Genomic DNA, 27,632 nt, shown 5'->3' on the forward strand with positions numbered 1-27,632 from the left:
CGAGGAGCCAGCCCAGAAGGGGCAGGAGTTCTTCACCTGCGGGGAGCCGCTGAGGGACAGCGCCCCGAAGCTCAGCGCCACCATGCAGCAGCCCAGGATGAGCTGCAGCAGCCCCAGGGACAGCAGCGGTCTGGCCGGCAGCAGCCCGGGGGCCCCGCCTGCGGCGGCCCGGCGGGCGGCCAGAGGGGAGAGCGCCGCCGGGGGAGGCCGATAGTGCTGGAAACGCCGGAGAGGCTGCAGCGGCGGGGCCGCAGAGGTGAGGGGGCCGGGAGCCGCTGCCTGAAGCGCCGCGGAGAGCCCGGCCATGGGGCAGCAGGAGCCCGGCAGCACCACAGGCAGCGACATGGGGGGCGGCGGCTGCGCCGCTCCGAGGGCAGGAGCGGAGTGTGGGCGCTCCGCCGGCGGCGGGCGGCGCGGGGGCAGGCACCGCGAGCTGCCTCCCTGCTGCCGCTGCCAAGCCCTTCCCCACGGCGCGCTGCTGCTGCCGCCAGTGCCCAGGCTCCCCTGGGCCGCCCGCTTAACCGCCCCGGGCTGCCCCCCCAACCGCCCCGGGCTGCCCCCCCCCACTGCCCTCTTAACCCCCCCAGGCTGGCTCCCCCGCCCCGTTAATACCCCCCCTCCCCCCTTAACGGCCCAGGGCTGGCCCCCCACACTTCCCCTTTAATCCTCCTGGGCGAGTCCCCAAACGCCCCCTTAATACCCCCCCCCCGCCCCTTTAACTATCTTGGACGGGCTCCCAAACTCCACCCTGGGCTAGCCCCCACACTGCCCTCTTCTTAGCCCTCCCAGGCTAGCCCCCAACTGCCCCTTTAACTGTGCTGGACTGGCTCCCAAACATCCCCTTAATCGCCCTGGCTGGCCCCCAAACACCCCCTTAATACCCCCCTGCCGCCTTAACCACTGTGGGCTAGGCCCTACACTCCCCCCTTAACCCTCCCGGGCTAGGCCCCAAATGCCACCTTAACCCCCCTCCGCCACTCCCTTAGCCACCCAGGGCTGGCCCCCAAACACCCCCTTAACCTTCCCACCCACTGCCCCCTTATCCCTCCCAGGCTAGCCCCCAAATGCCCCCTTCACCCTTCTGTCACCATCAACCTGGGCTAGCCCCCAAACACCTCCTTATCCCTCACCATCCCCTTAACCACCATGGGCTAGCCCCCAAACACCCACTTAACCCCTCTCCACCACCCCCTTAACCATCCTGGACTAGCCCCCAAACACCATCTTAACCCTCCCACCTGCCGCCCCCTTAACCCTCTCGGGGTAGCCCCAAATGCCCCCTTAACCACCCTGGGCTAGCCTTACTCCCCATACCGTCCCCTTACCTGTCCTGGACTACCCCCCAAATGCCCCTTTAACTCCCTGCCACTCACTGAGCCACTCTCCAAAACCTCCTTAATCCCTGTGCTAACCCCCCTTAATCCCTCTGTGGTACCCGTTCTGTGCCACCCCCTTGAACTTTCCATGCTAACCCCCCTCCCCCACCCTTAAACCTCCTAGGCTAGCCTTCTGTGCCAGGCCACCCCCTTAATCTCTCTCAAACCACTTTTCTAGCCCCCCCCCCCATGCCTATGCCAGCCCACACCTCAGGCTTAACCACTCTCCTCCTAGTGTCAAATCTCTCCCTAGATCCCACGCCCAAACTATTCCCTGCTGCCAGTGCTTAACCTGTCCCTGTCCACTCTGCCATGCCAAACACTCTGCCAAAGAAAGCACTCCGCTGTCACTGCCAAACCCCGCCTGACCACCAAACTCCTCTTTAATGGTGTACCAAACCATGTTCAGGTGCTGGTGCCAAGTCCTTCCTTACCCTGTTCTCCAATCACTCTGCTGCCATTGCAGCCAACCCCATCTCTAGCCTGCCCCTCACCTTCTACTACAGGTTGAACCTCTCTAGTCCGGCACCCTCGGGACCTGACCAGTGCTGAACCAGAGAATTTGCCGAACCATGGGAGGTCAGTGCAGAGTGCCAGCGGGTCTCCATAGGTGAGGGAAGTAGGGGTAGGGGGGGTGCTGCAGCACCCCCAGGCTTTGCACCCAGCGTGCCTCCCTGGTGCAAGGTCGCTGGCCCCCCGCCTGGGGGCTCCAATGCTGGTCCCAGCCGCTAGCCACTCACCTGGGTTCCCAGCCGTTGGCCCCAGGTCCTCGAGCCACTGGCGCACGAGAGGCATGGGGGGAGGGTGACAGGGGGAGAGCTTGGCACCCACTAATTTTTCCCTGTGGGTGCTACAGCCCCGAAGCACCCATGGAGTCGGCACGGATGTTGCCAGACCAGGGAGTGTTGGATTAGAGAGGTTCAACCTATACTGTCTGCTTCCTCTCAAACTAACCCATTTACTGCTACTGCTTGCAACCCCTTCCCTAACCATTCCTCCTCCCACTGCACAGAAGCAGAGTGGTTTAGTGACACTGATGACTGGTTAGCATTAGCCTTTCCCTTTTGTTGTCCAACATTATTTCTTCTCTACTATTTTTTTTCCTCCTTGTTTCTCTGTGTTAAACCCCACAGGCCCTTGCTCTTCCCCCCCCCCCCCCCCCCTTTGGTCAGTGTTACACTGTGAGCTTGAAGTTTTAAAATAACTCCCCTTGGGAGGAGGGATGGGGGAAGCAACTGGATTGCATTTCGCATTGTTGGCTTTCTTCCCAAGAGGAGGAGGAGGAGGTTTGGCAGAGGGTGTGTGTGTGTGTGTACACATACTATGTAATGCTGCCTGAATAAGGATCAGGGTAGGGAAATTTATCTTTCAAGTGAAATACCTTCAGTATCTCCTTTGTGTGTCGTAGCTTCAGTGTGCCACTGCTCATACTATGTTTGTTCTTCTGTTCAGCTTGTTGAAATGTGGGATAAGAGTAGGTTTAGGCCTGTGTGCTGCTTTTCCAGTTCAGTCACTACAATTTGAACATGTTGGGCATGTCTGAACATGATTTAGAAAACTAGATAATCTCAGTAATAAAAAATATAGCTGTTAGCTAGATAGAAAAACATACCACTACAAAGGTGTCATTGGTTCTTTTGGCAGCCCTTATCCCTTTGCAGAATAAAATTGTAGGTTCAACACTCAGTTAGGACTTTGATGCAGACCTGATGCTGACACTGCAATGTAGTAGCAGCAAAGAGGGGAGGAGCTGCAGCATTAGAGGTGGTGCCCTTTGGATGAGAGCCTTTTCTGCCTCTTTCTGTGGGTTGTCCAGCTGGAAATTAAAGATCCCCTAGCACTTCTTGAAAAGAGTACATTATAACCTTACTGCAGTGGGGTCTGGCTAGGTTAATCTTTATGCCATGGATTATGTGGGCACTATCACACACAAAACCATACCAAATATAACAGGGCCATAGTGGCATAATTACAACAGTCTATATAATCAAAATATAGGTTAAAACAGAAAATTACTTTTTGGTCTAACGCAACGTTTACTTCTCCATACACACACAAAACATCAACCACTGCAGCTCATCCAAACCCAAACACAACAATTCCACCTCAGTTTCTAGGCCCAAAGCTATTACATACCCATCTCCCTGAGAATCGTCTGAGCAGCCTTTCTCTCTGTCTCCCCACCATCTTTGGGAGAGGAAGCTAGCTGCCTAAGTTTATCTTTACAGCTACATTCTCCATTTTAGTTCAACAATATGGCACCTCATGGAAGAGCAGATGAATGGATAACTAACACAAAGTGATTTTTGCTTGGGATTACATTTGCAATCCAAACTCTTCAGAATTATGCTGTCTAATCTCTCTAGATATACCACGGTCATCCTTGTGACATCTAAGTGCCTTTACAAATATACAAAGAGTGAACAAGACCTTTGATTCATCATTTTCATGACTTGGATAAGCTTTTTTATTTTTAAAATGGGTGCCTAATATTACTTTCCTTTGTCCATATTTACACACCTAAATAAGTGGCCTAGTTTTCAAAAGTGTTGAGCAAAATTAACAATGGGAAACTACTGGGTATTCAGCACTTTTGAAAGTCAAGCATCTTATTTAGATTCCTAAATACAGAATTAGGAGACTACATTTAGGTGCCCATTTTTAAAATCCTGGCCCTTAAGTCAGGCAGTTCAACCCTACTGCTGTCGCTTCTGTTACATCTTGGTGCTTGAGTTGTCTCTTCGACAGTAAGACCTTGTCTGCAAGATTCAGGGTTTAAGCCAACCTCTAACTAGTAGAGCAGATTATCGCACATCTACCTATTGTGAGGTTTCTTGCACCTTCCTCTGAAGCCTCTAGTGCAGGCCTCTTGAAGACATGTTACTGGACTAGATGGACCATGAGTCTGATCTAGTACAGCAGTTTCTTTGTTCTTATCATCAACGATAGATGTCAAATTCTGGTAACACTTTCTAATGACTAGCAGCAGGCACTAGAAGAGCTAACGTTAGAAGTGCCATGCTAATCTTGCTGCTTTTATTTCTAATGGGACAACCTGTCATGCTCTTCTGTGGTTATTTTTCAGGATACTTAAGAGATATAAAATTCCTGCCTACCTGTCTGAGGGTTTTTTGGTACATGAAATATTTCATATTTTACTGCTGTTATGCAGTGACTAAGATTCAGGTTATTTTACTGTTGAGGCAGTGTGGTCTTGAGGTAAAGCAGAGGAGTGGGAATCAGTAGATTCAAAGTTCCAGTTCCAGCTCTGCTACTGACGACTTGTATGAACAGCTTCACCTTTCTTTGTTTCCCCATCTATAGAATGATAACAATCACTTACCTCTCTTACAGGGTGTCAGGTGGATTGATTAGTTAAGAAGCTAGATCCTCAGTAGAACCTCATGGAGCTGTGCTGATTCACACCCATTGGGGATCTAGCCCAGTGTTTGTACAATACTTTGAAAGTGTTATCTACTGCATAAGTGCTAATGTACAATACAAATTCTTCATCTAATAACAAATCCTTAATTACCAAGTAGATCTGAGCAACAATTTAAAAACCAAGTGCAGAAGGTATGTGTGTGAGAGTACTTATGGCTGTGGAGGGTAAAAGGAGGGGGGAATGCTAAGTGGGGAAAAATTTTTTACATTGGTGGACAATCTAAGGAAAATGGCAAGTAAAATAACTTAAAGATTGTACCCAGGGTGAAAAATACATTGTTGCCCATAAAATAATTGCTGCCAGTGAACAGATGGAATTTTTTAAGTTTGCAAAAGCAGCACCATTTCTTTCATCTCTGTTTTTATTCCACATGGCTTAGGTTCACACTGAACTTTTCTGCTGTAACATTCATTGATTAACTGCTGCATTGTTGGAGGCTCTCTCACAATAGACTTCTGCTGACTCATGACAGAAGTGTGTTTATTTAATATCTTTTTCGTTCTGCTTCTTTCCACTTCGTGTCAATTTTGGAAGGACTGAACACTGACCCTAATGGAAGGAGCGAGAGAAACTCACTGCTACTAATTCACTGCAATCATAATTATCACCCTAACAGATGCTGGCAGGCTAAAAGCTACACCAGCCCTCCCATGCAGTAGAATTCTGGATTAGCTTCTCTGCTGTCAATGGTGAGTTAGTGGCAGAATCACTGGTTGATTTTTTTCCCCACTATTTTTACTGATCTACTGAAATTTTGAGTCATAAATATTCAGTATTCTCCAAAACTTATGAATAAAATTAAACAAAAGCTATGGAGGAGAAAACCTTAAGAATTGTGGAAGACCCTGAAAGTTTCCTTTCAGGATGGAGTCACCTATGTCTTCCCCACATCACCTTCGGTAGGAATTGCTTCCCCATCCTCTGCTTTCTGATTAGATAATTCTAACTGGTCTTTTAAAATTCAAGTGTCCTGCCCCTGTTCCTTTTCTTTTTACTTGGGGCCTTTTAAGGCCCCATCAATATTACAAAAATATGTTTGAACAAAGTTGTGTAACATGTTTGTGGTCAAACAATTTTATAAAATAGTTCTGTCTACACGGGTTATAACACCGCCCCCCCCACCCCCCGCCTCAACAGTTTGTAACCATGTTTAAACCCTGGTGTCAATGAGTAAGCTATGCTATAACACACTTTGCCATAACTGTTGTTTTGTAGGGTAGGCAGGGTGTTAAAATCAACCCTCTTAAACTATTTTTAAAGAGCTGTTTAGAAGGGTAAGTCACATTCCCTGCTGCTGCCCCATCCATGCCCTCCATATACAGTTGTAGGCCTCTGTGCTGCTCAAGTAGTTATGGTATGACATTACAGACCCAGCCACCAGTCTTTTTTTTTCTTCTCTTGAAATGTTATTGCCATCATCAACTATCACCTCCTGCTTTTGACCTACAAGCCTGGGCCAAATTCTGTTCTCTGATGAATGTAAATCTGGAGAAACTCCCCTGAAGTCAATTGAGTTACTCCAGATTTTCATCAGTGCAAGTGAAAGGAGAAAATGTCTCAAGAAATCTCGCTAAAGTTTGAATAGCTGAATCTCTTTTCCCTCCTCACCCCTGTGGTTTTTTGTTTTTAATTAAAGAAAGAGACAGAATGCTTGCACAGGAATATAGCAGGGAACAGAAGTTGTTGGCAGCATTGCAAAAATATTTTGTTTCTACTGGGCATTTTATCGAGGGACAGAGCGGGAAAACCAGGTATAGAGCAAAGAGTAAAAGCAAAAACCAGCAATTATAAACCGATGCAAACCTTTTAAGTGATATGGACTCCATTCCCAAGGTCAAAAGAGTGGTTCTGCTTGGCTGTTTTGGTTTTATCTCCATTTCTAAAGGTATCCAGCACCTAGGAGCCCTAGAGAGGTCAGGTGACTATTTAACTGAGATTCATTTCAAGAGGTAGAATGACTGCAGTTGAAACTGGGTTCATCTGAAAGTAGGTAGGCAAAATAAACATGTAAATGTTCCAACAAAGTCAATTAACAGCAGCATGTAAAGATCATAATGTACTGGATTTAAAATGGCTTTACCTGCCCACTCTGTGGTTTCTCCAGTGATTTCATTTGTTCAAGACCAGTGTTTGAATTCCTAGTTTAAAAACTTTAGATATGTCTAACACAGGCAAGATTTTAGTTGCATATTAAACCACTGCCATCCGTCCATCCAGTTTTCATCACTGTGGTATCAAAGTGCCTTTGTTGTGAGGTGGGATAGGGAAGAAGTAACAGTAAATACATAGCCACTGTCCTCCTGGCCTAGCTGGGCTGGATGCTACTCCAGACAGAGGTAAATGGAGGGCAGAGGACCAGTAATTCTGAGTAAAGGAGCCCTGATTTCTGAAACATGCCAACACTAGATTTTGCAACAGACCCCTTCATGGGGATGGGGGGGTGGTATATTGGAGGGAGTCCCTGAAATAGAAGGAATCAGGGAGGGTGGCACACAAGAAGCCCTTGATGTGTGTGCAGTGAGCTTGGCCTACAGAAGGTACAAAGTTTGATTATTCCCCCTCTCCTCCCGGCCGTTTTGGAGTAATTATTGGCAACTTGGTATCTTTGGTCCCATTGGAGAGTTAGGCAGGAGCTTTAGTCAGCTTGGAATGAGGATCTTTCTTCTTATTCCCCCTTTATGGCTTTTGAAGTCTTCTCTGTCCCTGTCTTCTGTTGCTGAGGATAGTGGTAGTGATGTGATAACGTGCTTGTTCATATTTTTGGGGAGAGGTTGCAGGGTGATCACACTCCCAGCGCTGCCTGAGTCTTGGGGGAGTGAATAGAATAGCAGCGTGCCAGCCACCACAGCTCCTCCAGTCCCACCACCCATTGTGGGGCTTTCAGTGCCTAGGAGAGCAGTATTCTGCAGGGTCCCCAACAAGCAATTTCCAGTCCAAACTCTCTAAGCACATGCACTGTTTTCAGTCTCTTATGGTATGAAAGACATTCTATCCCTTTAATCATTTTTGTCACCTATTTCTAGTTCAGTTTTATTTCTGCTACATGTTTTCTGAAACGGGACCAGAACTGAAGATGATAATCTAAATACAGCCAGACATATAATGGCATAATATATTCAGGATTACTTTTTATCCCATTTTTATACATCATAATTGTGGGTGTGGGGAGGAGTTTGTGCAAAGCTTTGACTGGGCTGCACTAAATTGCACATCATTAGTACTTTACATTTAAAAACTCCTACACTAAATGAGGAAATGATTGCTAGAGGTTTTTTTTATCATGGAAGCAAATTCTCTGCTACCCCAAACACTAAACCCTAGAAATGTCAGTGTGTTGTCTCCCTACTTGGAAAATAACCAAGAGATTCAGTTGCAGGTGGGATAGATATTGCACTGTATAACCTGTGTTCTAATATTTATCAAGTAATTACCTCCAGAAAACAAGCATTTTACTGCTGTGTTCTTCAGATGACCACAATACATTATTATCAAAAGAAAAATTACATTGTTTATGATGGAGGCTATATCTAGACAATGATGAATATGACTATACATTTTTGCAGTGGAAAATAGAAGAGATGGTAGTGGTTTCTTTACAGTGGAAACCTCACTATACCCACATTCCAGTGTAATGTGTTGATCGGTAATGAAGGAAGACATTTATATGCTGCCTTGCCTTGTTGTGAGGCTATTGTGTGAGTGTTAACTAAGCAAAAAATGTGTACAACTGGAATGACTACATGAGTCAGGAGGTTAAGTTGCCTTGCTGACACAGGGTTGATTATCAAACCTTATGGCACCATTAGCTATTTATATATACAGCATTACAAGTGAGTCTGTCACATTACAGAACTATAAAGATAGGTCCCTCGCTTGACATACTTGTGTAATTTAGAAAACACCCCCACCAACCACTACCACACTCAATTTATTATCAGATGCTGGGACAGTTGCATTACTTACAGCTGCCATAATCAGCAAGGTATATATATTATTCCAAATGAGCTTCTGCACAACTGGCAGGCTAAATTCACACAGGTCTGCACCAGTTTCTGCTTGGCAGAAATGCTCTGATGGGCAGAAGGTCTTTCTGAGAAAGGAGTTTAGGGGTATAAATATCTAACTTCCTCCTTTAACACAGACCATATTAGCATTGCTTTCAAAATAAACATTACTGGTGAGGAGGCAAAAGTGGGTAGGATGTGCTGATGTAGTGCACCCCTCAGCAGCCTCTACTGACAGGACTCTGAGGAAGGGCCTATGCAAACTTACACTTTCTCATTGGCAAGTCTTATGGTCTGGTTTCACTATTTCTTCAGTTAGTGAAGCTAGCCCTAGCAAAGCATATGTTTAAATGTTTTGCTGAATTGGAGAAAAAGGATTTTGCTTATGCAAAAGGATTAATACATTTATTGACAAAGGAAATGTATGACCTTCTGTCCTAGCCAGAAATGGCTCTTGCAACCACTAAGGTTTTACCTTTAAAGCTCTTATTTAGTTCATTTTTTTTTAAAAATATAATTTCAGTTCTATACTCATTTGCACAAGCCATGAGCAATTTTGAATAAATATACCTACCTACCACCACCAAAAAACAAACAAACAACCACCAAGTTCTAGCCTGGTTAGAGTTCTAGCCCAATGGTTAGAGTTCTAGCCTGGATTAAATTTCCAGCTCCACCACAGACTTCCTGTGACCTTGGGCAGGTTCCTTAGGGTATGTCTGCACATCAAAGAAAAACCTATGGTACCAAGTCTCGGAGCCCAGGTGAATTGACTGGGGCTTGCAGGGCTCGGGCTGCAGGGCTAAAAATAGCAGTACAGACATTCCTGCCCATGATCCAAGACCCTCCCCCTTTACCAGTTTTCAGAGACTGGGTTCTAAACCAAGCAGGAATGTCTACACTGCTATTTTTAGCCCCACAGCCTGAGTCCAAGCCAATTGACCTGGACTCTGAGACTAGGTGCCATGGATTTTTCTTTGCAGTGTACACATCCTTCCGTGCATCAGTTCCCCATCTGTAAAATGCGGATAACTGTATTTCCCTACCACAGAGAATGTTGAGAGGATAAATAAAAGATTGGGAGGTACTCAGATACTACAGTAATGGGGCTATGCAAGTGCCATAAATAGATGGTCTAAGCACACTATCCTTTGGATCTTTAGATACAGTATAGTACTTTAGAAGCTTATTTTACTGATCTAGTCTTTCAAAAAGGGTAGGCTTTTCTTTTAAACTATTCTTCAGGATACATCTTGCCTCTTTCTAAGTCTTGTGGAGTAAGATGTATAAGTATGCCCCCTCTCCCAAATTCCCTACTTAAAGTTATATACAACATATTCAAACAGTTTATTATTTTCTTCATTTGATACTTGAGTTATAACATCTTTGGTTCTAGGTTTCTAGCCAATGTAGTTGCTGAAATAACACCAACTAAGTGAAGAATGTTTACAGTGAGAAGTGAAATATTTGCAGTTAAGAAAATACGCAATTTACAAAGCAAAGAAAAAACTGCACAAGTTTGTGCTAATTATTAAGGACAAGAACAAGAAGTTTTCACCTCTAAATAAAGGCATTAGTTGACAGTAAACATTAATACATTTTACAAATATTTCCTCATTTTTAATACTCTGCTTAAAAATATTTCTTCTTAACTCTTAGTTTATAGAAGTAATCATTGTTTAATCTCAACTTTTTCCTAGACTTTTCCCCAACTTCAATGTGAGTTTAAAACCTCTGTTTTCCAGAGAAATTAGGGGAGGATTTGTTGAGAAGACCCAATATTATGGCCAAATGTAAGTCCTGGAACAAACAGAGTTTGTTCAACTTAAACCAGTATATCTTACTTCTTTTTAAAAAGAACTGAGTTAGGTCAATCTGCCATGATATTGGTTATGTTTTCTTGAGACAAAAGGTACGCCTACACTAAGAGTTACATGCTGATATAATCTCTCTTTCAAGAGCAGATTTATTTCACCATGACCACATTCTGGCACCCTTACTATGCAATTAAAGAATGCATAACATTTTACATAAAGCATCATGCTCATAATAAGTAAACCATTAAATATATTCCTTCATACCACCACATTAGAACATACACATCAAACATTTCTAAAGCAAGAACAACTTTGGGTCTGTATAAAAAAATTAAGATACAAAACTTCATTAACAATTATAACATTGTTTCATTACAATCCCTGATGTAAATCAAATATAAGCATGGAACAGTTTCAGAGAGACCCTGCCCTGATCTGAGGCTTTTCTAAAAGCACACTTTCCCTCCCTTTTTTTTTAAAAAATTGAAAACTAAATGACAACTGACGTAATATATAGGAAAAACGTGGCGTCTAGGGACTTGAAAAAAAGGATTTGAAATCAAAACATCTCACTTCCCTCCCTGATCTGCTGTGAGAGTTTGGACAAATCATCTATCATCTTAGAGCCCAATCTTGCAAGTTTTTCTGGATGGGCAAAACCCTGTGCCTACATGTAGCCCCTCTGAAATCAGTGCACCTTTGGAGCATCTCTGTTCTCCTTTAGTCCAGAAATGGAGTCCACAAAGGAAACTCAGGTCAGATACCATAGCAGAAAAGACTGATCTCAGGAGGCCCCGGGGATGGCATATCTCAAATGTTGCATCTCAAAACTAAATAAGATACAGCATATGTGAGTGCTTTCATTTTTGGGTGCCCACTGAGAGAGACATTAAAGGGGCCTAATTTTCAGAGGGTGGGTGCTCAGTACCTACTGAAATTCAGGGCTCTTTAAGGTGTCTAGTTGGGAACTCCAAAAATGAGGTACCCCGAATCACTAGTCACTTTTGAAAATCTTAAGATTTTACGTAGATTTTCAGAAAGCCTTTGACAAGGTCCTTCACAAAAGGCTTCGAAACAAAGTAAGCTGTCATGGAATAAGAGGGAAGGTCCTCTCATGGATTGGTAACTGGTTAAAAGATAGGAAACAAAGGGTAGGAATAAAGGGTCAGTTTTCAGAATGGAGAGGGGTAAATAGTGGTGTCCCCCAGGAGTTTGTACTGGGACTAGTCCTATTCAACATATTCTTAAATGATCTGCAAAAATGGGTAAACAGTGAGGTGTCAATTTGCAGCTGATACAAGGCTACTCAAGATAGCTAGGGCAGGTCTTCACGACCCACTGGATCGATTTATCGCATCTTGTCTAGACGCTATAAATCAATCCCCAAACACGCTTTCCGTCGACTCCGGAACTCCAGCTCGTGAGAGGCGGAAGCAGAGTCGACAGGGGAGCGGCAGCAGTCGACTCACTGCCGTCCTCATGGACAGTTAAGTCGACCTAAGATATGCTGACTTCAGCTACACTATTTGCGTAGCTGAAGTCGGAGTATCTTAGGTCGAAACCCTCCCCCCCTCCACGTGTAGATCAGGGCTAAGTCCCAAGCAGACTGCGCAGAGCTACAAAAGGATCTCACAAAACTGGATGACTGGGCAACAAAATGGCAGATGAAATTCAGTGTTGATAAATGCAAAGTAATGCACATTGGAAAACATAATCCCAACTATACATATAAAATGATGGGGTCTAAATTAGCTGTTACCACTCAAGAAAGAGATCTTGGAGTCATTGTGGACAGTTCTCTTGAAACATCCACTCAATGTGCAGCGACAGTCAAAAAAGCAAACCGAAGGTTGGGAATCATTAAGAAAGGGATAGATAATAAGACAGAAAATATCATACTGCCTTTATATAAATCCATGGCATGCCCACATCTTGAATATGGTGTGCAGATGTGGTCACCCCATCTCAAAAAAGAGATATTGGAATTGGAAAAAGTTCAGAAAAGGGCAACAAAAATTATTAGGGGTATGGAACGACTTCCCTATGAGGAGAGATTAATAAGACAGGGACTTTTCAGCTTGGAAAAGAGACTACTAAGAGGGGATATGATAGAAGTCTATAAAATTGAGTGATGCGGAGAAAGTAAATAAGGAAGTGTTATTTACTCCTTCTCATAACACAAGAACTAGGGGTCACCAGATGAAATTAATAGGCAGCAGGTTTAAAAACAAACAAAGTATTTTTTTCACACAACGCACAGTCAACCTATGGAACTCCTTGCCAGAGGATGCTGTGAAGGCCAAGACCATAACAGGGTTCATAAAAAGAACTAGATAAATTCATGGAGGGTAGGTCCATCAATAGCTAGTAGTCAGGATGGGCAGGGATGGTGTCCCTAGCCTCCATTTGCCAGAAGCTGGGAATGGGTGACAGGCTGGATCATTGGCCATTGTCGGAAGACAGGATACTGGGCTACATGGACCTTTGGTCTGACCCAGGATGGCCATTCTTATGTTCTTAATCTTGGCCTTCATTCTTGGAATCAGAACTTTGGTTTAATAAAGTGTTTCCGTGTGTAGTTCGGTCATGATCCTGCATGGGCACAGAGGTCTACTTGCATGAAGACAGTTTCAGGATTAGGGCATAAGACTGAAACAGATAGTTTTACTGCACTGAATTCAACTTTACGTTCAAGTAGTTTTATAAGCATCCAGAGTGATTCCCTGGGCAATTTGCAGAGCACCATGTACAGGCTCTAGAGCAGTAGTTCTCAACCCGTGGCCCACAGCAAACAGCTGCAACCCCTGTGACATCCTAAGGGGTCGGCAACCTTTCAGAAGTAGTGTGCTGAGTCTTCATTTATTCACTCTAAGGTTTTGCGTGCCAGTAATACATTTTAACATTTTTAAGTCTCTTTCTATAAGTCTATAATATATAACTAAACTATTGTTGTATGTAAAGTAAATAAGGTTTTTAAAATGTTTAAAAAGCTTCATTTAAAATTAAATTAAAATGCAGAGCCCCCCAGACCGGTGTCCAGGACCCGGGCAGTGTGAGTGCCACTGAAAATCAGCTCGCGTGCCGCCTTTGGCACGTGTCATAGGTTGCCTACCCCTAATATATATTGTGTGGATGTGGCCCACATAACACAGAGAGAGCTGCATATGCGGCCCACAATGGTAAATAGGTTGAGAACCACTACTCTAGAGGGAGTGACAGCCAGACTTCCATAATTATTGCAATTCAATAGCTTTAAAGGGAAGTAAAAGAAAAAAAGCTGGGAGATCTTGTGAGCTCAGGGGCATGCCCTAGAGAGAAAAGAATTAATTTTCATACTAGGTATGACTCTTCAGGATGATCATTTTAAGTGATTGTAAAGTCCTTTGAAGATGAAAAATGCTGCATCACTGCTGTGACAGTGTGGAGTACAATCCAGACCAGTGAGGCATTATGTTACCACTTGCCCTGCAAGCCTGGCTGCCTAGCAATGCTTTGCTGCTGTAGCTCACAGCCTGGGATGCTCACAGTCAGTCAACAAGCATAAAAGTCACACAGTATCTGTGTGCTAGACAGCCCTGGTACAGCAGTTCTGACCCCAGCTGCCTGTCTACACCCCCATTCAGGCTTCTACTAGCTTTGGCTATAATGAGCAAGGTGACCCCAGTACACTCCCAGTCCTGAATTTCCCTGAAACCATGTGCTTTGTAATGTCCTGCCCCCTCCTGGGCAGTTCGGAGAAGTGATATAGTCTGTTTGTTCCTCTAAAGACACAAAAGCACATCACAGCTTATTGACTTAACAGGTAAATATACCCTTTCATTTAAGCACAGCTCTGAGTTGGCTTATAGTAAAAATAAAACACATTTACTACCACTAGGACATAGGCTAAGTGATGCCAAGAAAAGGGAATAAAGTTAGAAATGGTTACAAGCAAATTAAAGTGAAAACATGCATTTAAAACTTAATCTAGCACGGTACAGGCATTGTTTAAAATGGTTTCTCACCTGCCTTCAGTTTCCAGAGACTTTGACCCGTCCTTGGTTGAAGGACCCATCTTTCTCAGCTTACAAGAGCTCTGTTCCCTTGTGTCTGTCTAGTGATGGGTGCCAAAGATGGCTTCTGTCTTTGCTTATATCTTGCAAAGTTCATTGACTTTGTTTGAAGAGGCAGGATGGCCTCATGCTGGTCTTCCCATCCCTTTGTATTTAAATAGGGCTTCCATTGTTTTGGTTGCACCACGCTTAATTTCCACAACAGACAGGTCAATAGCTAGCTTCCCTCCTGTCTGGGAGGAAAGCTGTTCCTCTCTGTTTGGCTACAGACTTTAAAACACAATATAATTAAGTATCCATATTACCTCATATAATGTTTATACATACATTTCACAATTAGACCAATCACTAGTGGGTCATAAGCTTTTAGAAAAGTCCTAACTCTATGCACTCTTATAATATAGTAATATTGTATACAATAAGTTGATTCATTGCTTATCTCTTGAGGTTCAGAGCAGTAGACCAGCAGACCTTTGAAATGGATTCTTCTGAGGGTACCCTTCAAAGTAAAGTTTATTCAAGCTGTCAGGAAGGTGGCATGGAGTCTGGTGGTGAAGGAAGCTCCATGCTCTTTCTCCTTGTGTTTGCTGAAATGCAAACTTTTAAGTTTCCTGCCATCTCTTCTCCTTGCTGTCTTGATGGTCCTGTTTATTGCTAATTTGTAAATTGAGGTAAACACAGATTCCTTTGTGTAGGACAGACCTGTTTAACAATTACCTGGACATACCCGCTTTACACACACGCTAGTCATAATTCCAACATATTCATAACTCTTAATACCCACCACATACATACATCATGGAAGAAAATTAATTATTAGTGAGTTATTAGTTTTCCATTGATACCTCACAAGGCATATTTTGCACAAAGTATGCCAACAGTGTGCAGGGTGTGAATACAGAATTGCTTAGTGTCACAACCATCTAGTATAGCTAGGAGAAAAACAGGCTCTTATCAAGGGTAACCCTTCAAGGTCACACAACCCCCATTGATTTCAAAATCCTACAAACATAGTTATTTTTGAGTAGTGTTTGACTTCGCTGAGATTTGGGAATGCTCTGCATCAGATCCTTGATATTTATTATATATGTATCAATATTTATCTATACCATTAATCACCTTAGCATCTGACACTACAAAGACAACCAGGCACAGTGCTTACTAAAATGGATCGTCTCACTGATTTCAATGGGTTACTCACAGCAGTAAGTGCTAGGCCCAGTAGTAAGGGTTTGCCGATTGGGCCTTGAATACCATATCCAGTCTTGTTATTACAGAATAACACTTCCAGTTAGTGTGTCTGTGAGTTGTACTGAAGTTTGTTTTTTTTTTAAAATAATTATGTGATTCCATTATGCCAAACAAATAAATATAATTAAATAAGGCTCACTAGTATTATGCAGCTGTTTTGGGGCATCTAGTTTTAGTTTTTCCACTATTAATCTGATAAATTTCACTCAGTCTCAGCTGCTTACTTTTGTCTTCATCGGTACAAGTAATGTTTTCCAGGCTAATTAATTCACTTTCCATACTTGGATTGATATATGCAGTCCAAAAAAAAAAAAAAAAAAAAAAGCGGGGTGGAGGGAGAGAAGTGGGACACCTTTGTTCTATCTGCAGAAAGTGTGGTTAATTATTAAAACAAAACCTAACTTTTTAAATGTACTTTCTACTATTCTGAAAAGTAGAGTCGTCTCTATTTTTTTGAGATGTTTTAATACTTTTGAGACAGCAGAGGCCTCCAGAGTCCATTGTTATACTGAGCAAAATATACAGTAATCCAAATGGTCTGGGAGACAATCCTCTCCCTAGTGAATTAGCAGATTTTGAATACATTCTTCCCCAAAGACCCTTGCTGTGCAAGGCCCTGCATCTAGTAATAGACTGCACCTCTTCTGTAACATTCAGGGCCTTCTTCAGCCTTTACTTGATCTGCAGGATTCAACTTTATGATTACAGCCCTATTCAGTTCATAAGACTCATAATTGACTACAATGGGAATATCACCTGAACAAGGAGTGCTTAACTTGTCCTTTAACCCTGCTGTTTTAGCAAATGGAGCAAACAACATTCAATTATATCTGTACTATGCGGGCTAAATTTGGAACACTGGTGTCCAAGTTTGCACATAAATATTTTGCAAGTCAAACAGATAACCTTGTGCACAAAACATACAAATGTATTGTCTGTCATAACATGCAGTGATGTCGTAGGCGCATATGTAAGGCCTGGTGAGGAAATCAGAAGGCTCCAGTTTCCAGCCATTTTATACTCTTCTTCAATTCTTTCTGTTACCACTGCTCCTGAACGAAGCAGTGAGCTAAGTGTGCTTCTCTACCTAAATAGGATGATATTGATTATCTCTTGGACAAAATGATCAGCAAGGACATCCCTTGAAATAGCTTAGCCTTAAACCCTGAGCCATTAATCATTTTATGGAAGTCTGCAAAGTCATTAGATCTGCCTACAATGGTGCAACTAAAAGCCTGGAAAAATGCATACATTTATGTATGATTTTAGTGCAAATTTTCAAGGGCCAAACTGGGCATCCCACTAACCAAATCCATCAATTACCCCCAGACAAATTTATAACTCTCCCTGCCATTCTGTCATTTCTCCCCTTTCCCCTCCCTCCTCTCCAAGTCAGTGGTTCCTTTCTCATCAATTCTTTCCTTCCCCAGTGTGGTAGGGCTTGTGTACGCTACCGACCGGATCGACTAGCAGTGATCAATTCAGCTGGGGGATCGATTTATTGGGTCTAGTATAGACGTGATAAATCAACCGCCGATGGCTCTAGCGTTGACTCGGGTACTCCACCTCAATGAGAAGTGCAAGGGGAAAATTGATGGGAGAGCGGCTCCCGTTGACAAACCGCAGTAAGTAGATCTAAGTACGTCGACTTCAGTTATGTTATTCATATAGCTGAAGTTGTGTAACTTAGATTGATCCCCTGCCCCCGTAGTGTAGACCAGCCCTTAATTTCCCAAATTCCCCCTAAGTCTCTATTTCCCCTACCTCAGCCCTTCATTTCTTCCTCTATACCCTCCCCCATTGATCCATGCTTCCAGTCCCCCAGTTCTCCTCCTGCCTTCCCAATAACCTCTCACACAGACTGGGCTGTGCTCCCTGCTCAGAAGTTGTGGTATAAGTGATAAAGTGACTCTCACCCTACTCCCTTCTCTTCTTCCCCTCCTGGCTTAGTTATCAGTGCTCCCTGCCCTGGACTCCTCCCTGACCCCCTCTATGAGAGATCTCACCGCTGGTGGGGGGAGAGCTAAGTACAAGGATTAGCTGCCTGATTGGCCAAACAGAAGGTGGCACATAGCTGCTGGCCAAAAAATGTGGATGCAGCAGAGACAACCAGGGAATCAAAAGGACGATTGCAAAGTTTGAGCGCCCAGCTAAAAGTTGGCAATTGAACCTGTCTGGGTTTCACCTAGGTAAGTTTTACAAGGAAACCTGGGACATCCTGACTTAAGAGGGACCCCATGGCTCCAGCTCATGAAGCTGGGGGCCGAGGCAGGAAGCAGACTCGCTTGGCTGCCTATTAGAAGCAGCCATAATCCACTGGAGCACTCCTTGGAGTACAGTTGCCTCATTATAAAAACTGTGTTAAATTGTTAAATGTTCCCCTCCTCCCCTTTTTTAAAAATGGATGTTTATCAGGCATGTGAAACTACCTCTTAAGGGTAATTTCTGAGTAACTCAGAAATAAATTAAAATTTGGGGTTTAGAATTAAAGCACCATCTTCAAACTGAACTATAGTCATTCCATGTTAATAATAAGAGAATTACTACTTAATCTACCTGCATACTGCCAAAGATATCTCAGTTTGTGATAAGAATCATCTGGCTGGAGTAGTGTCCTGCAGACAATATGAGAGCTATCTTCTTGATTATGCTAAAGTAAAATCAACACTGTTTTTTCTCCATATCACAAAAATATCAAGGCATAGTTAAGATGCCTCAATCATTTTGCTGTTGCATGGCATACAAAAAAGTCTAGTTATGCATTCAGGGCAACTATATGAGCCATAACAATAGCAATTCTTGTTTGAAGAAAGGAATACCTGTTTCCATGTATCTTCCTGTTTCTGCTTCAGACTCCTCTTAATGCATTCTCTGTTAATTATTCCCACAAATTTAGCACATAATCTTCACCTTTTCAGGCCAAAATGTGTTACTTATTAGAAGTTTCAGGTAAACAATTAAAAAAATTAAAATCAGTTAAAAGCCTTTGTACAGAACAGGTGGAATCAGAAAATATTTAATAATTTTTACTAATCTAGCAATCCAATAGCCTAACTGGAAAGGGAGGTGAAAAAAAAAGTCAAATGGAATGTGGGGGAAAAAATTTCTAACAGTTTTTTTGAAGGCATTGTAGGATTTTTCAAGGTCATCATTTGACACTTCTCTCCCCCTTAACTTCACTAACCTTCTAAGAGTCTAAAGCAGCTGCTGAGATAAGCAGGACCCTGAAAACAATAGAGATAAGTGGTGCATCGTTTGCAACAGCTAGGATTTTCCAGTTTAAATGTTGGCTAGAGTAAAAGAAAAGCACATTAAATAGCAATTATGTATTTAACAAAAGATGATCCAATATACTGAGGCTCACAATATCTATCATAATTCTTGCAAAAGCTCTCCATCTATACAGTAGTTGAGCCCCATTGTGCCAACAAACAGTTGAGCTCTTACATTAACATTCTCTCACTGAGGTATGTCACTGAATCTCACACCCTGGAACTAAATAGCTTTTAACTAAAAACAGAGTCAATTCTGACCTCAGTTACACCAACTCCACCTCCGTTGAAACTAGTGGACCAAATTCAGTGCTGCTTAACCTACTGAATAACTCTGCTCCTGAACTGAAACTGTAATTAAAAAAATTAAGTCTATATCCCTCATTGTTACAGAAAAAAATGTTCAGAACATAAACCAACCAGAAACTGATGGATCAAAGTAGAAACTGAATCTGCAGAGCGCCTGAAACAATGCTCCGAGAGATCTGACCTGCTCCATTCATCTCAGTGGATTGTTAAGACCAAAGTCTGACGACAATTTAAAGTCAACAGTAAATGTTTTACCGCTATCATTTTAGCCGAAACGTTAAGCTCATCTGACTACCCATTGTTTCTGGATATAATGGCAGATCTTGAGGTGGGCGGTACAGTGGGGCAGCCAATTGCTGGGGTGGAGAATAACGAATTCAAATCCCATAATCCTCCACACCTCAAATTTTCTGCCATCTCTGTCCCTTCCATAAGAACAGCCACATTCAGTCAGACCCATGGTGCATCTAGCCCAGTATCCTGTCTTCTGACAGTGGCCAATGCTAGGTGCTTCAGAGGGAATCAACAGAACAGGCAACTGAGTGATCCATCTCCTGTCATCTACTCCCAGTTTCTGGCAAACAGAAGCTAGGGACACCATCCCTGGCCCTCCTGGCTAATAGCCATTGATGGACCCATCCTCCATGAACTTATCTAGTTGTTTTTTTTTTTTTTTTTGAACTGTTATAGTTTTGGCCTTTGCAACATCCCCTGGCAAAGAGTTCCACAGGTTGACTGCGTGTTGTGTGAAGTAGTACTTCCTTTTGTTTGTTTTAAATCTGCTGCCTATTAATTTCATTGGGTGACCCCTAGTTCTTGTGGTATGAGGAGTAAACAACACTTCCTTATTTACTTTCTCCATACCAGTCATGATTGTATAGACCTCTATCATATCCCCCCACCCTCAGTCATCTCTTTTCGAAGCTGAAATGAAAGGAGGGAGGGAAAGCGGAAATGTATTCCCTGCTTGGTACGTGACCCTCAAATGTCTCCTGGGTACCAAAACACCAAATTACCTCATCTTTCTAGGCACCAAAAGACTTAATGGACCCTTATTCAGCTATGAAGGCCTTCTGTGCTCCTCGGTCAGCTTCTACACCTCAGTTACTGGTCACCCATACAAGATTCACAGCACACTGAATCTGAGGCAATGAAAACTAAATTGAATCCAATATTAAAGTAAATAAATGGTAGGGTCATACAAGGCCTGGAGCCACACACTGAATGATTAGGATAAAAATAAATATTGAATAACTACTCATTCAGTGAGCACTATACACCATGTGCACTGACTAAGGCAGGAGTCCTGTGGAAAAAATAGTATGCAATCATGTAATTAAAGGTGGTCTCATAATACATACACACAAGGGGGAGGTGAATTAAGTTACACAGGCAACCACAAATATGACATATGCTAACTTTTGAGTGCTTGACTTTGCAGCCTTAACATTCTTTTAATGTAATTTTTTTGTAAATTATATATAAATAATTTAAAGAACACTGTACTAACAGGGCTGGGCTGTTGTTGTGTGAGGATGTATATGGTGCCACATACTTTTGGGGTCTCCCAGCCTGTATAAAACAAAGGACCAAGGCCTTTTGACTTCAGACTCAGAATGACTTCACTAATGGGATTCCTCCGCCTATGAAAAGGGGACTAAACTAAATTAGATCACATGAGGGACTATAACCAGTGAACTGATAGTTATGCAAGGTGTTCAAGTACAATGACTGTTATAAAAGCCTAGACCAGCTCAAATCTTTAAATGGAAGCATTTAATTATGCAGAAGAGTTTACTAAGTCACCACTGGCAATGGTTTTTTTTTCTTTCAAGTTTTGAGCTACATAGTAAACCCTCCTCCACAACCCACCTAAGATTGTTTTGATCTATTCCCTTAGTAAAGCAGTGAAATTCTACTGTGTGAAATGCCATGCCTAACAAAACACTATGGAAGTTATATTTTGGTGTGTTTTAAATTAGACCATTTTCTATAGGTAAGTGAAAATTTTATAAAACAAGAAACTTCTCTATTATCCCTCTAAGCATTTTTTTTCCAGTGGAGCAGAGAGAGAAATAAAATGCCCTAAGGTTCAAGCGCTACGTATTTAAAGTCTCACTGTAGCACTGTATCTTCTTTCCAGATTCAGCATGTTGAAGATTGGTTTTGTTTAGTGTTCTGAGGCTCCCAATGGGGGCTAAATCTGCTTCCAATGACATCAAGAGCAAACCTCCCCTAAATTCAATAGTGCAAGACTAGGCCGTAAAACAAACAAGCACCTTAAATGCAATAGTTAATAAAAGTACAAGGCGTTACCAAAATATTTACTTCTTGAAATAAAAAAGATAGGTGAGATTTCTGTCTAGAATATATCCATTTATTATTTTGTGGTCCATATCAATTTAAAGACATAATTAATTGAATTTCTACATCATTTTCTCAATTTCAACCCTTCCTGGCCTCATACCAGCTAGTCTACAAAGGTACACACCTATCCCCTGTGCAGTCAATATTTATGAAAAGCAGTACACTGATCTATTAGCTTAGAAAAATAACATGCCGGGAAAATTATAGCCATGAAATGGATACAAAAGTTAGGCAACAGAGTAAAACACCCTTTAGTAAATTATGGCTTTGCACAAGTATCAGGTATCAATATGAACAATCTAAGACACTTCTTGTTAAAGGCACTTACAGTTCTTTTTTGAATTTAGTTCTCTTGCATTATTAAGTGTTATGTCTTTGATCACATTTTCATAACAGCGGAACAGTCTAAAAAGGCAGTTTTAAGTGAGAGGAAAAAAGTTTAAATTTTTTAACGAACATTAAACTATGAAAATACCAAGAATTAATACAAGCTTTTGAATGGGTATTGGTCCTTATAAAACAGGCAACAACATTCAGGCAAAAGTGATTTCTTTTCTTAGATACTCAAAACAAATAGTCTCAAAAAGTAAGTCCTCCAGTTCCAGTGTGTGGATATGTCCAAGTTCATGTAGAGCACCCTATGACCTCCAACAAAAATATAACTTTATAACTAACCAGAGCTCTATTTTGGCTGTTGAAGGAAAAGAGTCTGAAAACAGTATTACAGATGTATGTGCTAGTGAGTCTATAATTCTGTGTCCCTATATCTGGATGGCTGTCCGTAATAGCCGCGCTTGGAATGGTCTGATACCTGCCGACGGTAGTCTTCCTCCTCTGCATCACTGCCATAACTTCCTCGATTTTCTAGGTAAGTCCTGGCAGGGGGTTTCTGAGGCTCTGGAGGTCTGGAACTAGCACAGCAAAAAACAAGAGAGTAAAGATGTCAGCAATTTCTGTTTTGAAAAGTGGAAGAACACAAACCTGTAATCAACTGCAAACTGTTCACGAAGATATGAGGACATGCCAATTATATGCTATGTTTTTAAGTGGTTTGAAAAAAGTTATATAGATTATAAAGCTAATTATTTATATAGAATATAAACAGCACTACACAGCACATGTTAATAATTTTCTACATAGGAAAGGAGGGGGATTTCACTGATTTTCAGCAGCTATCATTCTACTGATATCATACTGAGCACTAGCAAGAGGAAGCATTTTAAGATCCTGAATGACTTAGAATAAAGCAGCGATGCTGTTTAATAGTGTTGATTTACCCAATTTAATTACACTTCCTATGAATACTCATTTTAAATTATCAGTTGCTTGTTTCTTTTATCTTCATATTTGGCTAAACTAAATATTTTACTCCTCCCTAAAAACACAACCAAAGATGCCATAAGCTTATAATTCCTATAGCTTTGCAATAATAAATTCATCAAGGAAATGCTGCAGTGACTGTTTTGGGGCCTTCCCAATTTGATTATACTTTAATCCACCAAAGGAGCTGACTGTAAAAAAAAAAAAAAAAAAAAAAAAAGGAAAAGAAAAAACCTCACAACTCATTAGGCCTTCCCCATCTCCAAAAGAGATACAAATGAGAAGGGCGAGAGAACTAGAAGATTTCCAAATCAAAACAGATCCTTCAAATTGTTTGTTGCAAGATTTTGCTTGGGCGACTATCCAAGTCAGACTAGTGAATAAGCACAGTAAAGTGTTTAAGGCACCAAGACTGGATATCTGGGAACTAACCCATAACTCACTGGACTCAATGGAAACACTCCCATTAACTTCAGATCAGCCCCATAGTTCTTCTCCTGACTCTGTACTGACTCACTGTCTCCCATTGGGCAAGTAACTTAACACCATTTTCCTCACCCATAAAATGCATATAATAATGGACTGTGTAAAATCAGACTTTACCACCCTTACTGACGTTGAGTACTACCTTATACCCCAAGAAGTCCCACTCTAAGCCATGAAAGTTGTCAAACCACTTTCAAATATTGATTAGTATAGCACAACAACAAGACAATCTCTGACACATAAGGGACAACTTTGAAGGGTTGAAGTACAAGTGATCCTGTGCGTACATCTAATTATGAGACACAAAATGAATTGGCGCCATGAATCTCTTAGTAATATATGACATCTGTGTGATTCTCTCTGAGTAATTCAAGCGCAGCAGTATGGACCAGTCTGAAAAAGATATAAAGGAAAGATTCTGAAAGGAAATCTTACAGAAGCGACTACTGTCAAGGCAGGTCAGCCCTACAGCCTCTCATCTTTGACACTCTGTAAATTTGGCAGTGTCAGGGCTTGATGGCACTACTTGCATGAGTAAGAGCTACATAATCAGGTTGCTCTTGCTGGTGTAGTAAATACAGACCAGAAGAGTATTTTCAAATGGATCTGTCTTACCTCATGGGCTGGGGCCAGTTCTGGTCTGGCTTCTGTGTTTTGATTGGGACAGCATAGATATCTGGGTGTTTCTGGGCCATTTCCAGCTTTAAAAAGAGCAGAAGGAAAAAAAAAAAGCCTTTCAGTTTATACAGTCAGGAGATCTTAGACTGAGCAATGTAGCTCAGGTCCTCTGTAAAGGAACTAAAATACAAATGGATGACTGGTCTTATTTCCTACTCCCACAATGAGATAGTTTTTAATTTAAAAGTAAAACACTGTACTGCCAAAATAACAGAAATAAAAAAAGAACAAAGCCATTAACCTATAGTAGCTACTATAGGAAACCTCTTAGTAGAACATATTCTATATCCGTACCCCCATACCTACTCCTTCCCAAAATAAAACTATATATATATTTATAGGAATAATGTGATGTTGAGGGCAATTTTGATTCCTAATGTGTATGCTGACTGCTAATTAGTATAATGGTAGATTGGAAGGAGAGGGAGAAATGTGCTACTGTTTTTCTTTTTAATGATTTTTTAAATTCAACATTGAGGGTGCTTTTAGCGCAGAATGTGTGTTTGTATTATTATATCTAAACAAATATACAGGACAGACTGAAAAAGTAGGTTACTACCTACCCTGGCATTCTGTGCCTCTTGTAGCTCCTGTATTCTTTGCAACCTTGCCTTGTGATCCATCTTCTCAAATATTTTAACTTTCCCCAGTACCGATTTCGGAGCACTCTCTTGTCCATTTACATCTTCCTCTGCCTTTTCCTCCTCCTCTGCAGCTGGAACTGCTGGCTGAGATGTCTTCAGTATAGGACGCCCAAACGCAGGTTTCACAGAAACAGGAGGTGCTGCTGCCTTGGATAATACGGCGGAAGTCTCATTGCTGACAATGCTAGAGCTATTTGGTTTGGATTCATAGTTCTTGGGAAAGTCATAAACATCCTCTTTGTTTTGTAGTTTACCCTGTAGGTATTAAGAACACACTGAAGTTTACACATAGCAGCAACTTCAAATGAAAATATTAATCTAAAGATGCTGAAGTTAGTTATATTGCTTGTGCATTTTTGTATTGCCCATCTTTGTTCATAAGGGATCAGAGCACTGAGTATTTAAGTATATAGGTATATTGGTCACTGACTTGAATAGGGACACAATTAGTCACATTAAGTCTTACATTGTATGCAATGTTATAATGAGCAGTAAAATCTGACCAGTCTATTTAATTCTTTAAAGATTTCTGGAAGGAAGAGAGAAAGAACAGGAAGAAACAGCAAGAGGTTTTTCTGGATTATATGGAGGAGAATATTCTTCCAAGCTGAAACTATTACACAGGACACATGCCTATTCTCCCTGCAATCATCATTTCATTTACATGTACTGCTACCCAGCCCAACCTCTATTGCCAAGGCATATTTGAAAGGATGGTCGTTTAACTGTCTAGTCGGTGTATTTTGCACAACGCAAACCAATGCTGGTGTCCATGAAGAAAGTCAGAGGGTTGAACACAGGATTTCATTAATAGCTGCAACACCTTTCTTGAAGTGACACTGGAGCACAGTTTGGCACTACCGCTTAAAAGGTAAAAATAAAAAAGCCAAGAGGATTTCCTGCCATTCCGCTGCCATTTTGAACCAGCTCCCAGCAGAGAGCTTATTAAAATTACAAAGGAGGGATGATTTAAGGTGTGTCTGAACTTCTCCCCAGGTGAGACATTCAGGAGGATCTTTGTTTTGGGCTTGGTAAGGGAGCAAGAATGCCAGAATTCCCCTGGGGAAGAGATCAGGAGAGAAATGGGTAGTTTTCCAGCTAGTCACCAAACCCTCTAACGAAACACATGGTACCACTTCTAAATCTCAAGAATTCCCTTCCCAACTAGCTGCAAAGCTCTTCCGACAGCTCACAATCCTCTTTGTCAATTCCCCTTCCTTCCTCCTCCCAAATTGCATTTTAGCTTCCGACAGTGGGTTACCCTAATAGAAGAAACATAGCCCATGATGTATAGCACCAAGTGGGTTCTTTAGAAAGATGAACTCTATCTTCAAATTGATTTCCACAAATTACCTTAGGTGGCTCGGGCTTGAATGCTGGAGGTGGGCTAGGATCTCTAAGTATCTCTCTGCTACCAGCCCTTCTCATTTGACCTTTTGGTTCTGGGCTGGGTTTTCTTATACTCTACAAAAATATAAGAAGTTAATCACAAGAATATTCAAGTAATTCTTGACTTGTTTTAACCCTAGCCTTGTGGGCCAATTACCAGTAGTCACATTACTGGCAATGGCATGACCACTATCACTGTAAAAGTTAACATCTGCACTCCAGATGACACTATCAATGAAACTAGAGAGTTAGGCAAGCAGCTTAATTTTTATGCTAGAACTAATATGACTTTATAATTCTGTACCAGAGTTAGCATAATGCTGCAGCTGGAATCATATACTTTTCTCGGGCACCAATTACAAGGGACATTTTCTATTACCACTTTACAACACACATGACTTTCAGGAAGTCAACTGTCTTGCCAACAGTCCAAATATTTTACCTCCTCATGCTGCACAGGCTCAGAAGACCGGCTAATAGAGGAAACACTTGGTTCATCTGATGGCTCATCAAGCTCATTGTCCGTGTATGCACCTCCTTCTCCATCTGTGTCTTCCAAGTCACTGATCAAGCGGCTGTCACAGCTCAGGTAGTCAGCACCCATAGCTGTCAGGTATGACATGCGATCTTCCATGTCATCATCCATTCCTTCCATCTATAAAAGTGGAAGGATTAGATTTGACTTCATGCCCCATTTTAGTTTGCAGTAACATTTATTGTATACAACACCTAAGAAACAGAACAACATGAAACTGCAAGAATTCTAGATCTCCCAGGAACGTGAAAATAGTTCCAATAAAAAATTAATATATATGCCCTAGCAGCAGTTATATGCCTTGGTTTTAATAACAGGAGCAACGTGATCAAGTTATTAAAAAAAAAAAAAAAAGAAAAACTTTTATCCTGTACTATTTTTCTGTCTTAGTTATCCACTGCAAAGATTTCAGATTAGTATAACTTTTCAATACACACATGAGTTTAGTATTTAGGATGATGAGTTGCCATCTGACCACTCTGAAGGGGAATTATTCCCAGAACAGAAAAACAATTTAGCACGTACAGTATAAGCTGTTTGACCACATACCTTTCCTTCCGATACCCATACTGCTTCAACTTGCTGTTGCTGAATTGCATCTTTGAGGCTGCCGTACCAGCTATCATTGGCTGAATTCAAATTGATGGTAGCTGTAGTCATTTTTTAAAAAAAAATATGCATTAGTGT

The 27,632-nt window shown here is 41.9% G+C and overlaps 2 protein-coding genes and 1 long non-coding RNA gene across 17 annotated transcripts in view; 1 reads left to right on the plus strand and 2 right to left on the minus strand.

The window, feature by feature from the left end:
- Positions 1-520, minus strand: part of FAM189A2 (family with sequence similarity 189 member A2) — a 42,904-nt gene extending 42,384 nt beyond the window's left edge. The window contains exon 1 of the mRNA XM_027827947.3: positions 1-520. Within this exon, the coding sequence (XP_027683748.2) occupies positions 1-345 (345 nt within the window). The 5' untranslated portion in view covers positions 346-520.
- LOC122466078 lies at positions 148-27,600 on the plus strand. The gene is made up of 3 exons (XR_006291307.1): positions 148-256; positions 5,438-5,510; positions 25,547-27,600. It is a non-coding gene; the product is annotated as an uncharacterized LOC122466078 (long non-coding RNA).
- TJP2 (tight junction protein 2) overlaps positions 21,890-27,632 on the minus strand; it is a 90,771-nt gene continuing 85,028 nt past the window's right edge. For 11 of the 15 annotated variants that reach the window (XM_043547671.1, XM_027827855.3, XM_043547679.1 and 8 more), the window contains 6 exons: positions 27,495-27,595; positions 26,853-27,065; positions 26,375-26,485; positions 24,941-25,276; positions 24,315-24,400; positions 21,890-22,804 (listed from right to left, as the gene is read on the minus strand). In XM_043547671.1, the coding sequence (XP_043403606.1) occupies positions 22,639-22,804; positions 24,315-24,400; positions 24,941-25,276; positions 26,375-26,485; positions 26,853-27,065; positions 27,495-27,595 (1,013 nt within the window). In that variant the 3' untranslated portion in view covers positions 21,890-22,638. The remainder of the gene's footprint in view (positions 22,805-24,314; positions 24,401-24,940; positions 25,277-26,374; positions 26,486-26,852; positions 27,066-27,494; positions 27,596-27,632) is intronic. The other 4 variants (XM_043547677.1, XM_043547678.1, XM_037901860.2 and 1 more) reach the window with 1 other exon arrangement.

Source organism: Chelonia mydas, chromosome 5, assembly GCF_015237465.2.
Source record: "Chelonia mydas isolate rCheMyd1 chromosome 5, rCheMyd1.pri.v2, whole genome shotgun sequence".
Classification (NCBI taxonomy): domain Eukaryota; kingdom Metazoa; phylum Chordata; order Testudines; family Cheloniidae; genus Chelonia; species Chelonia mydas.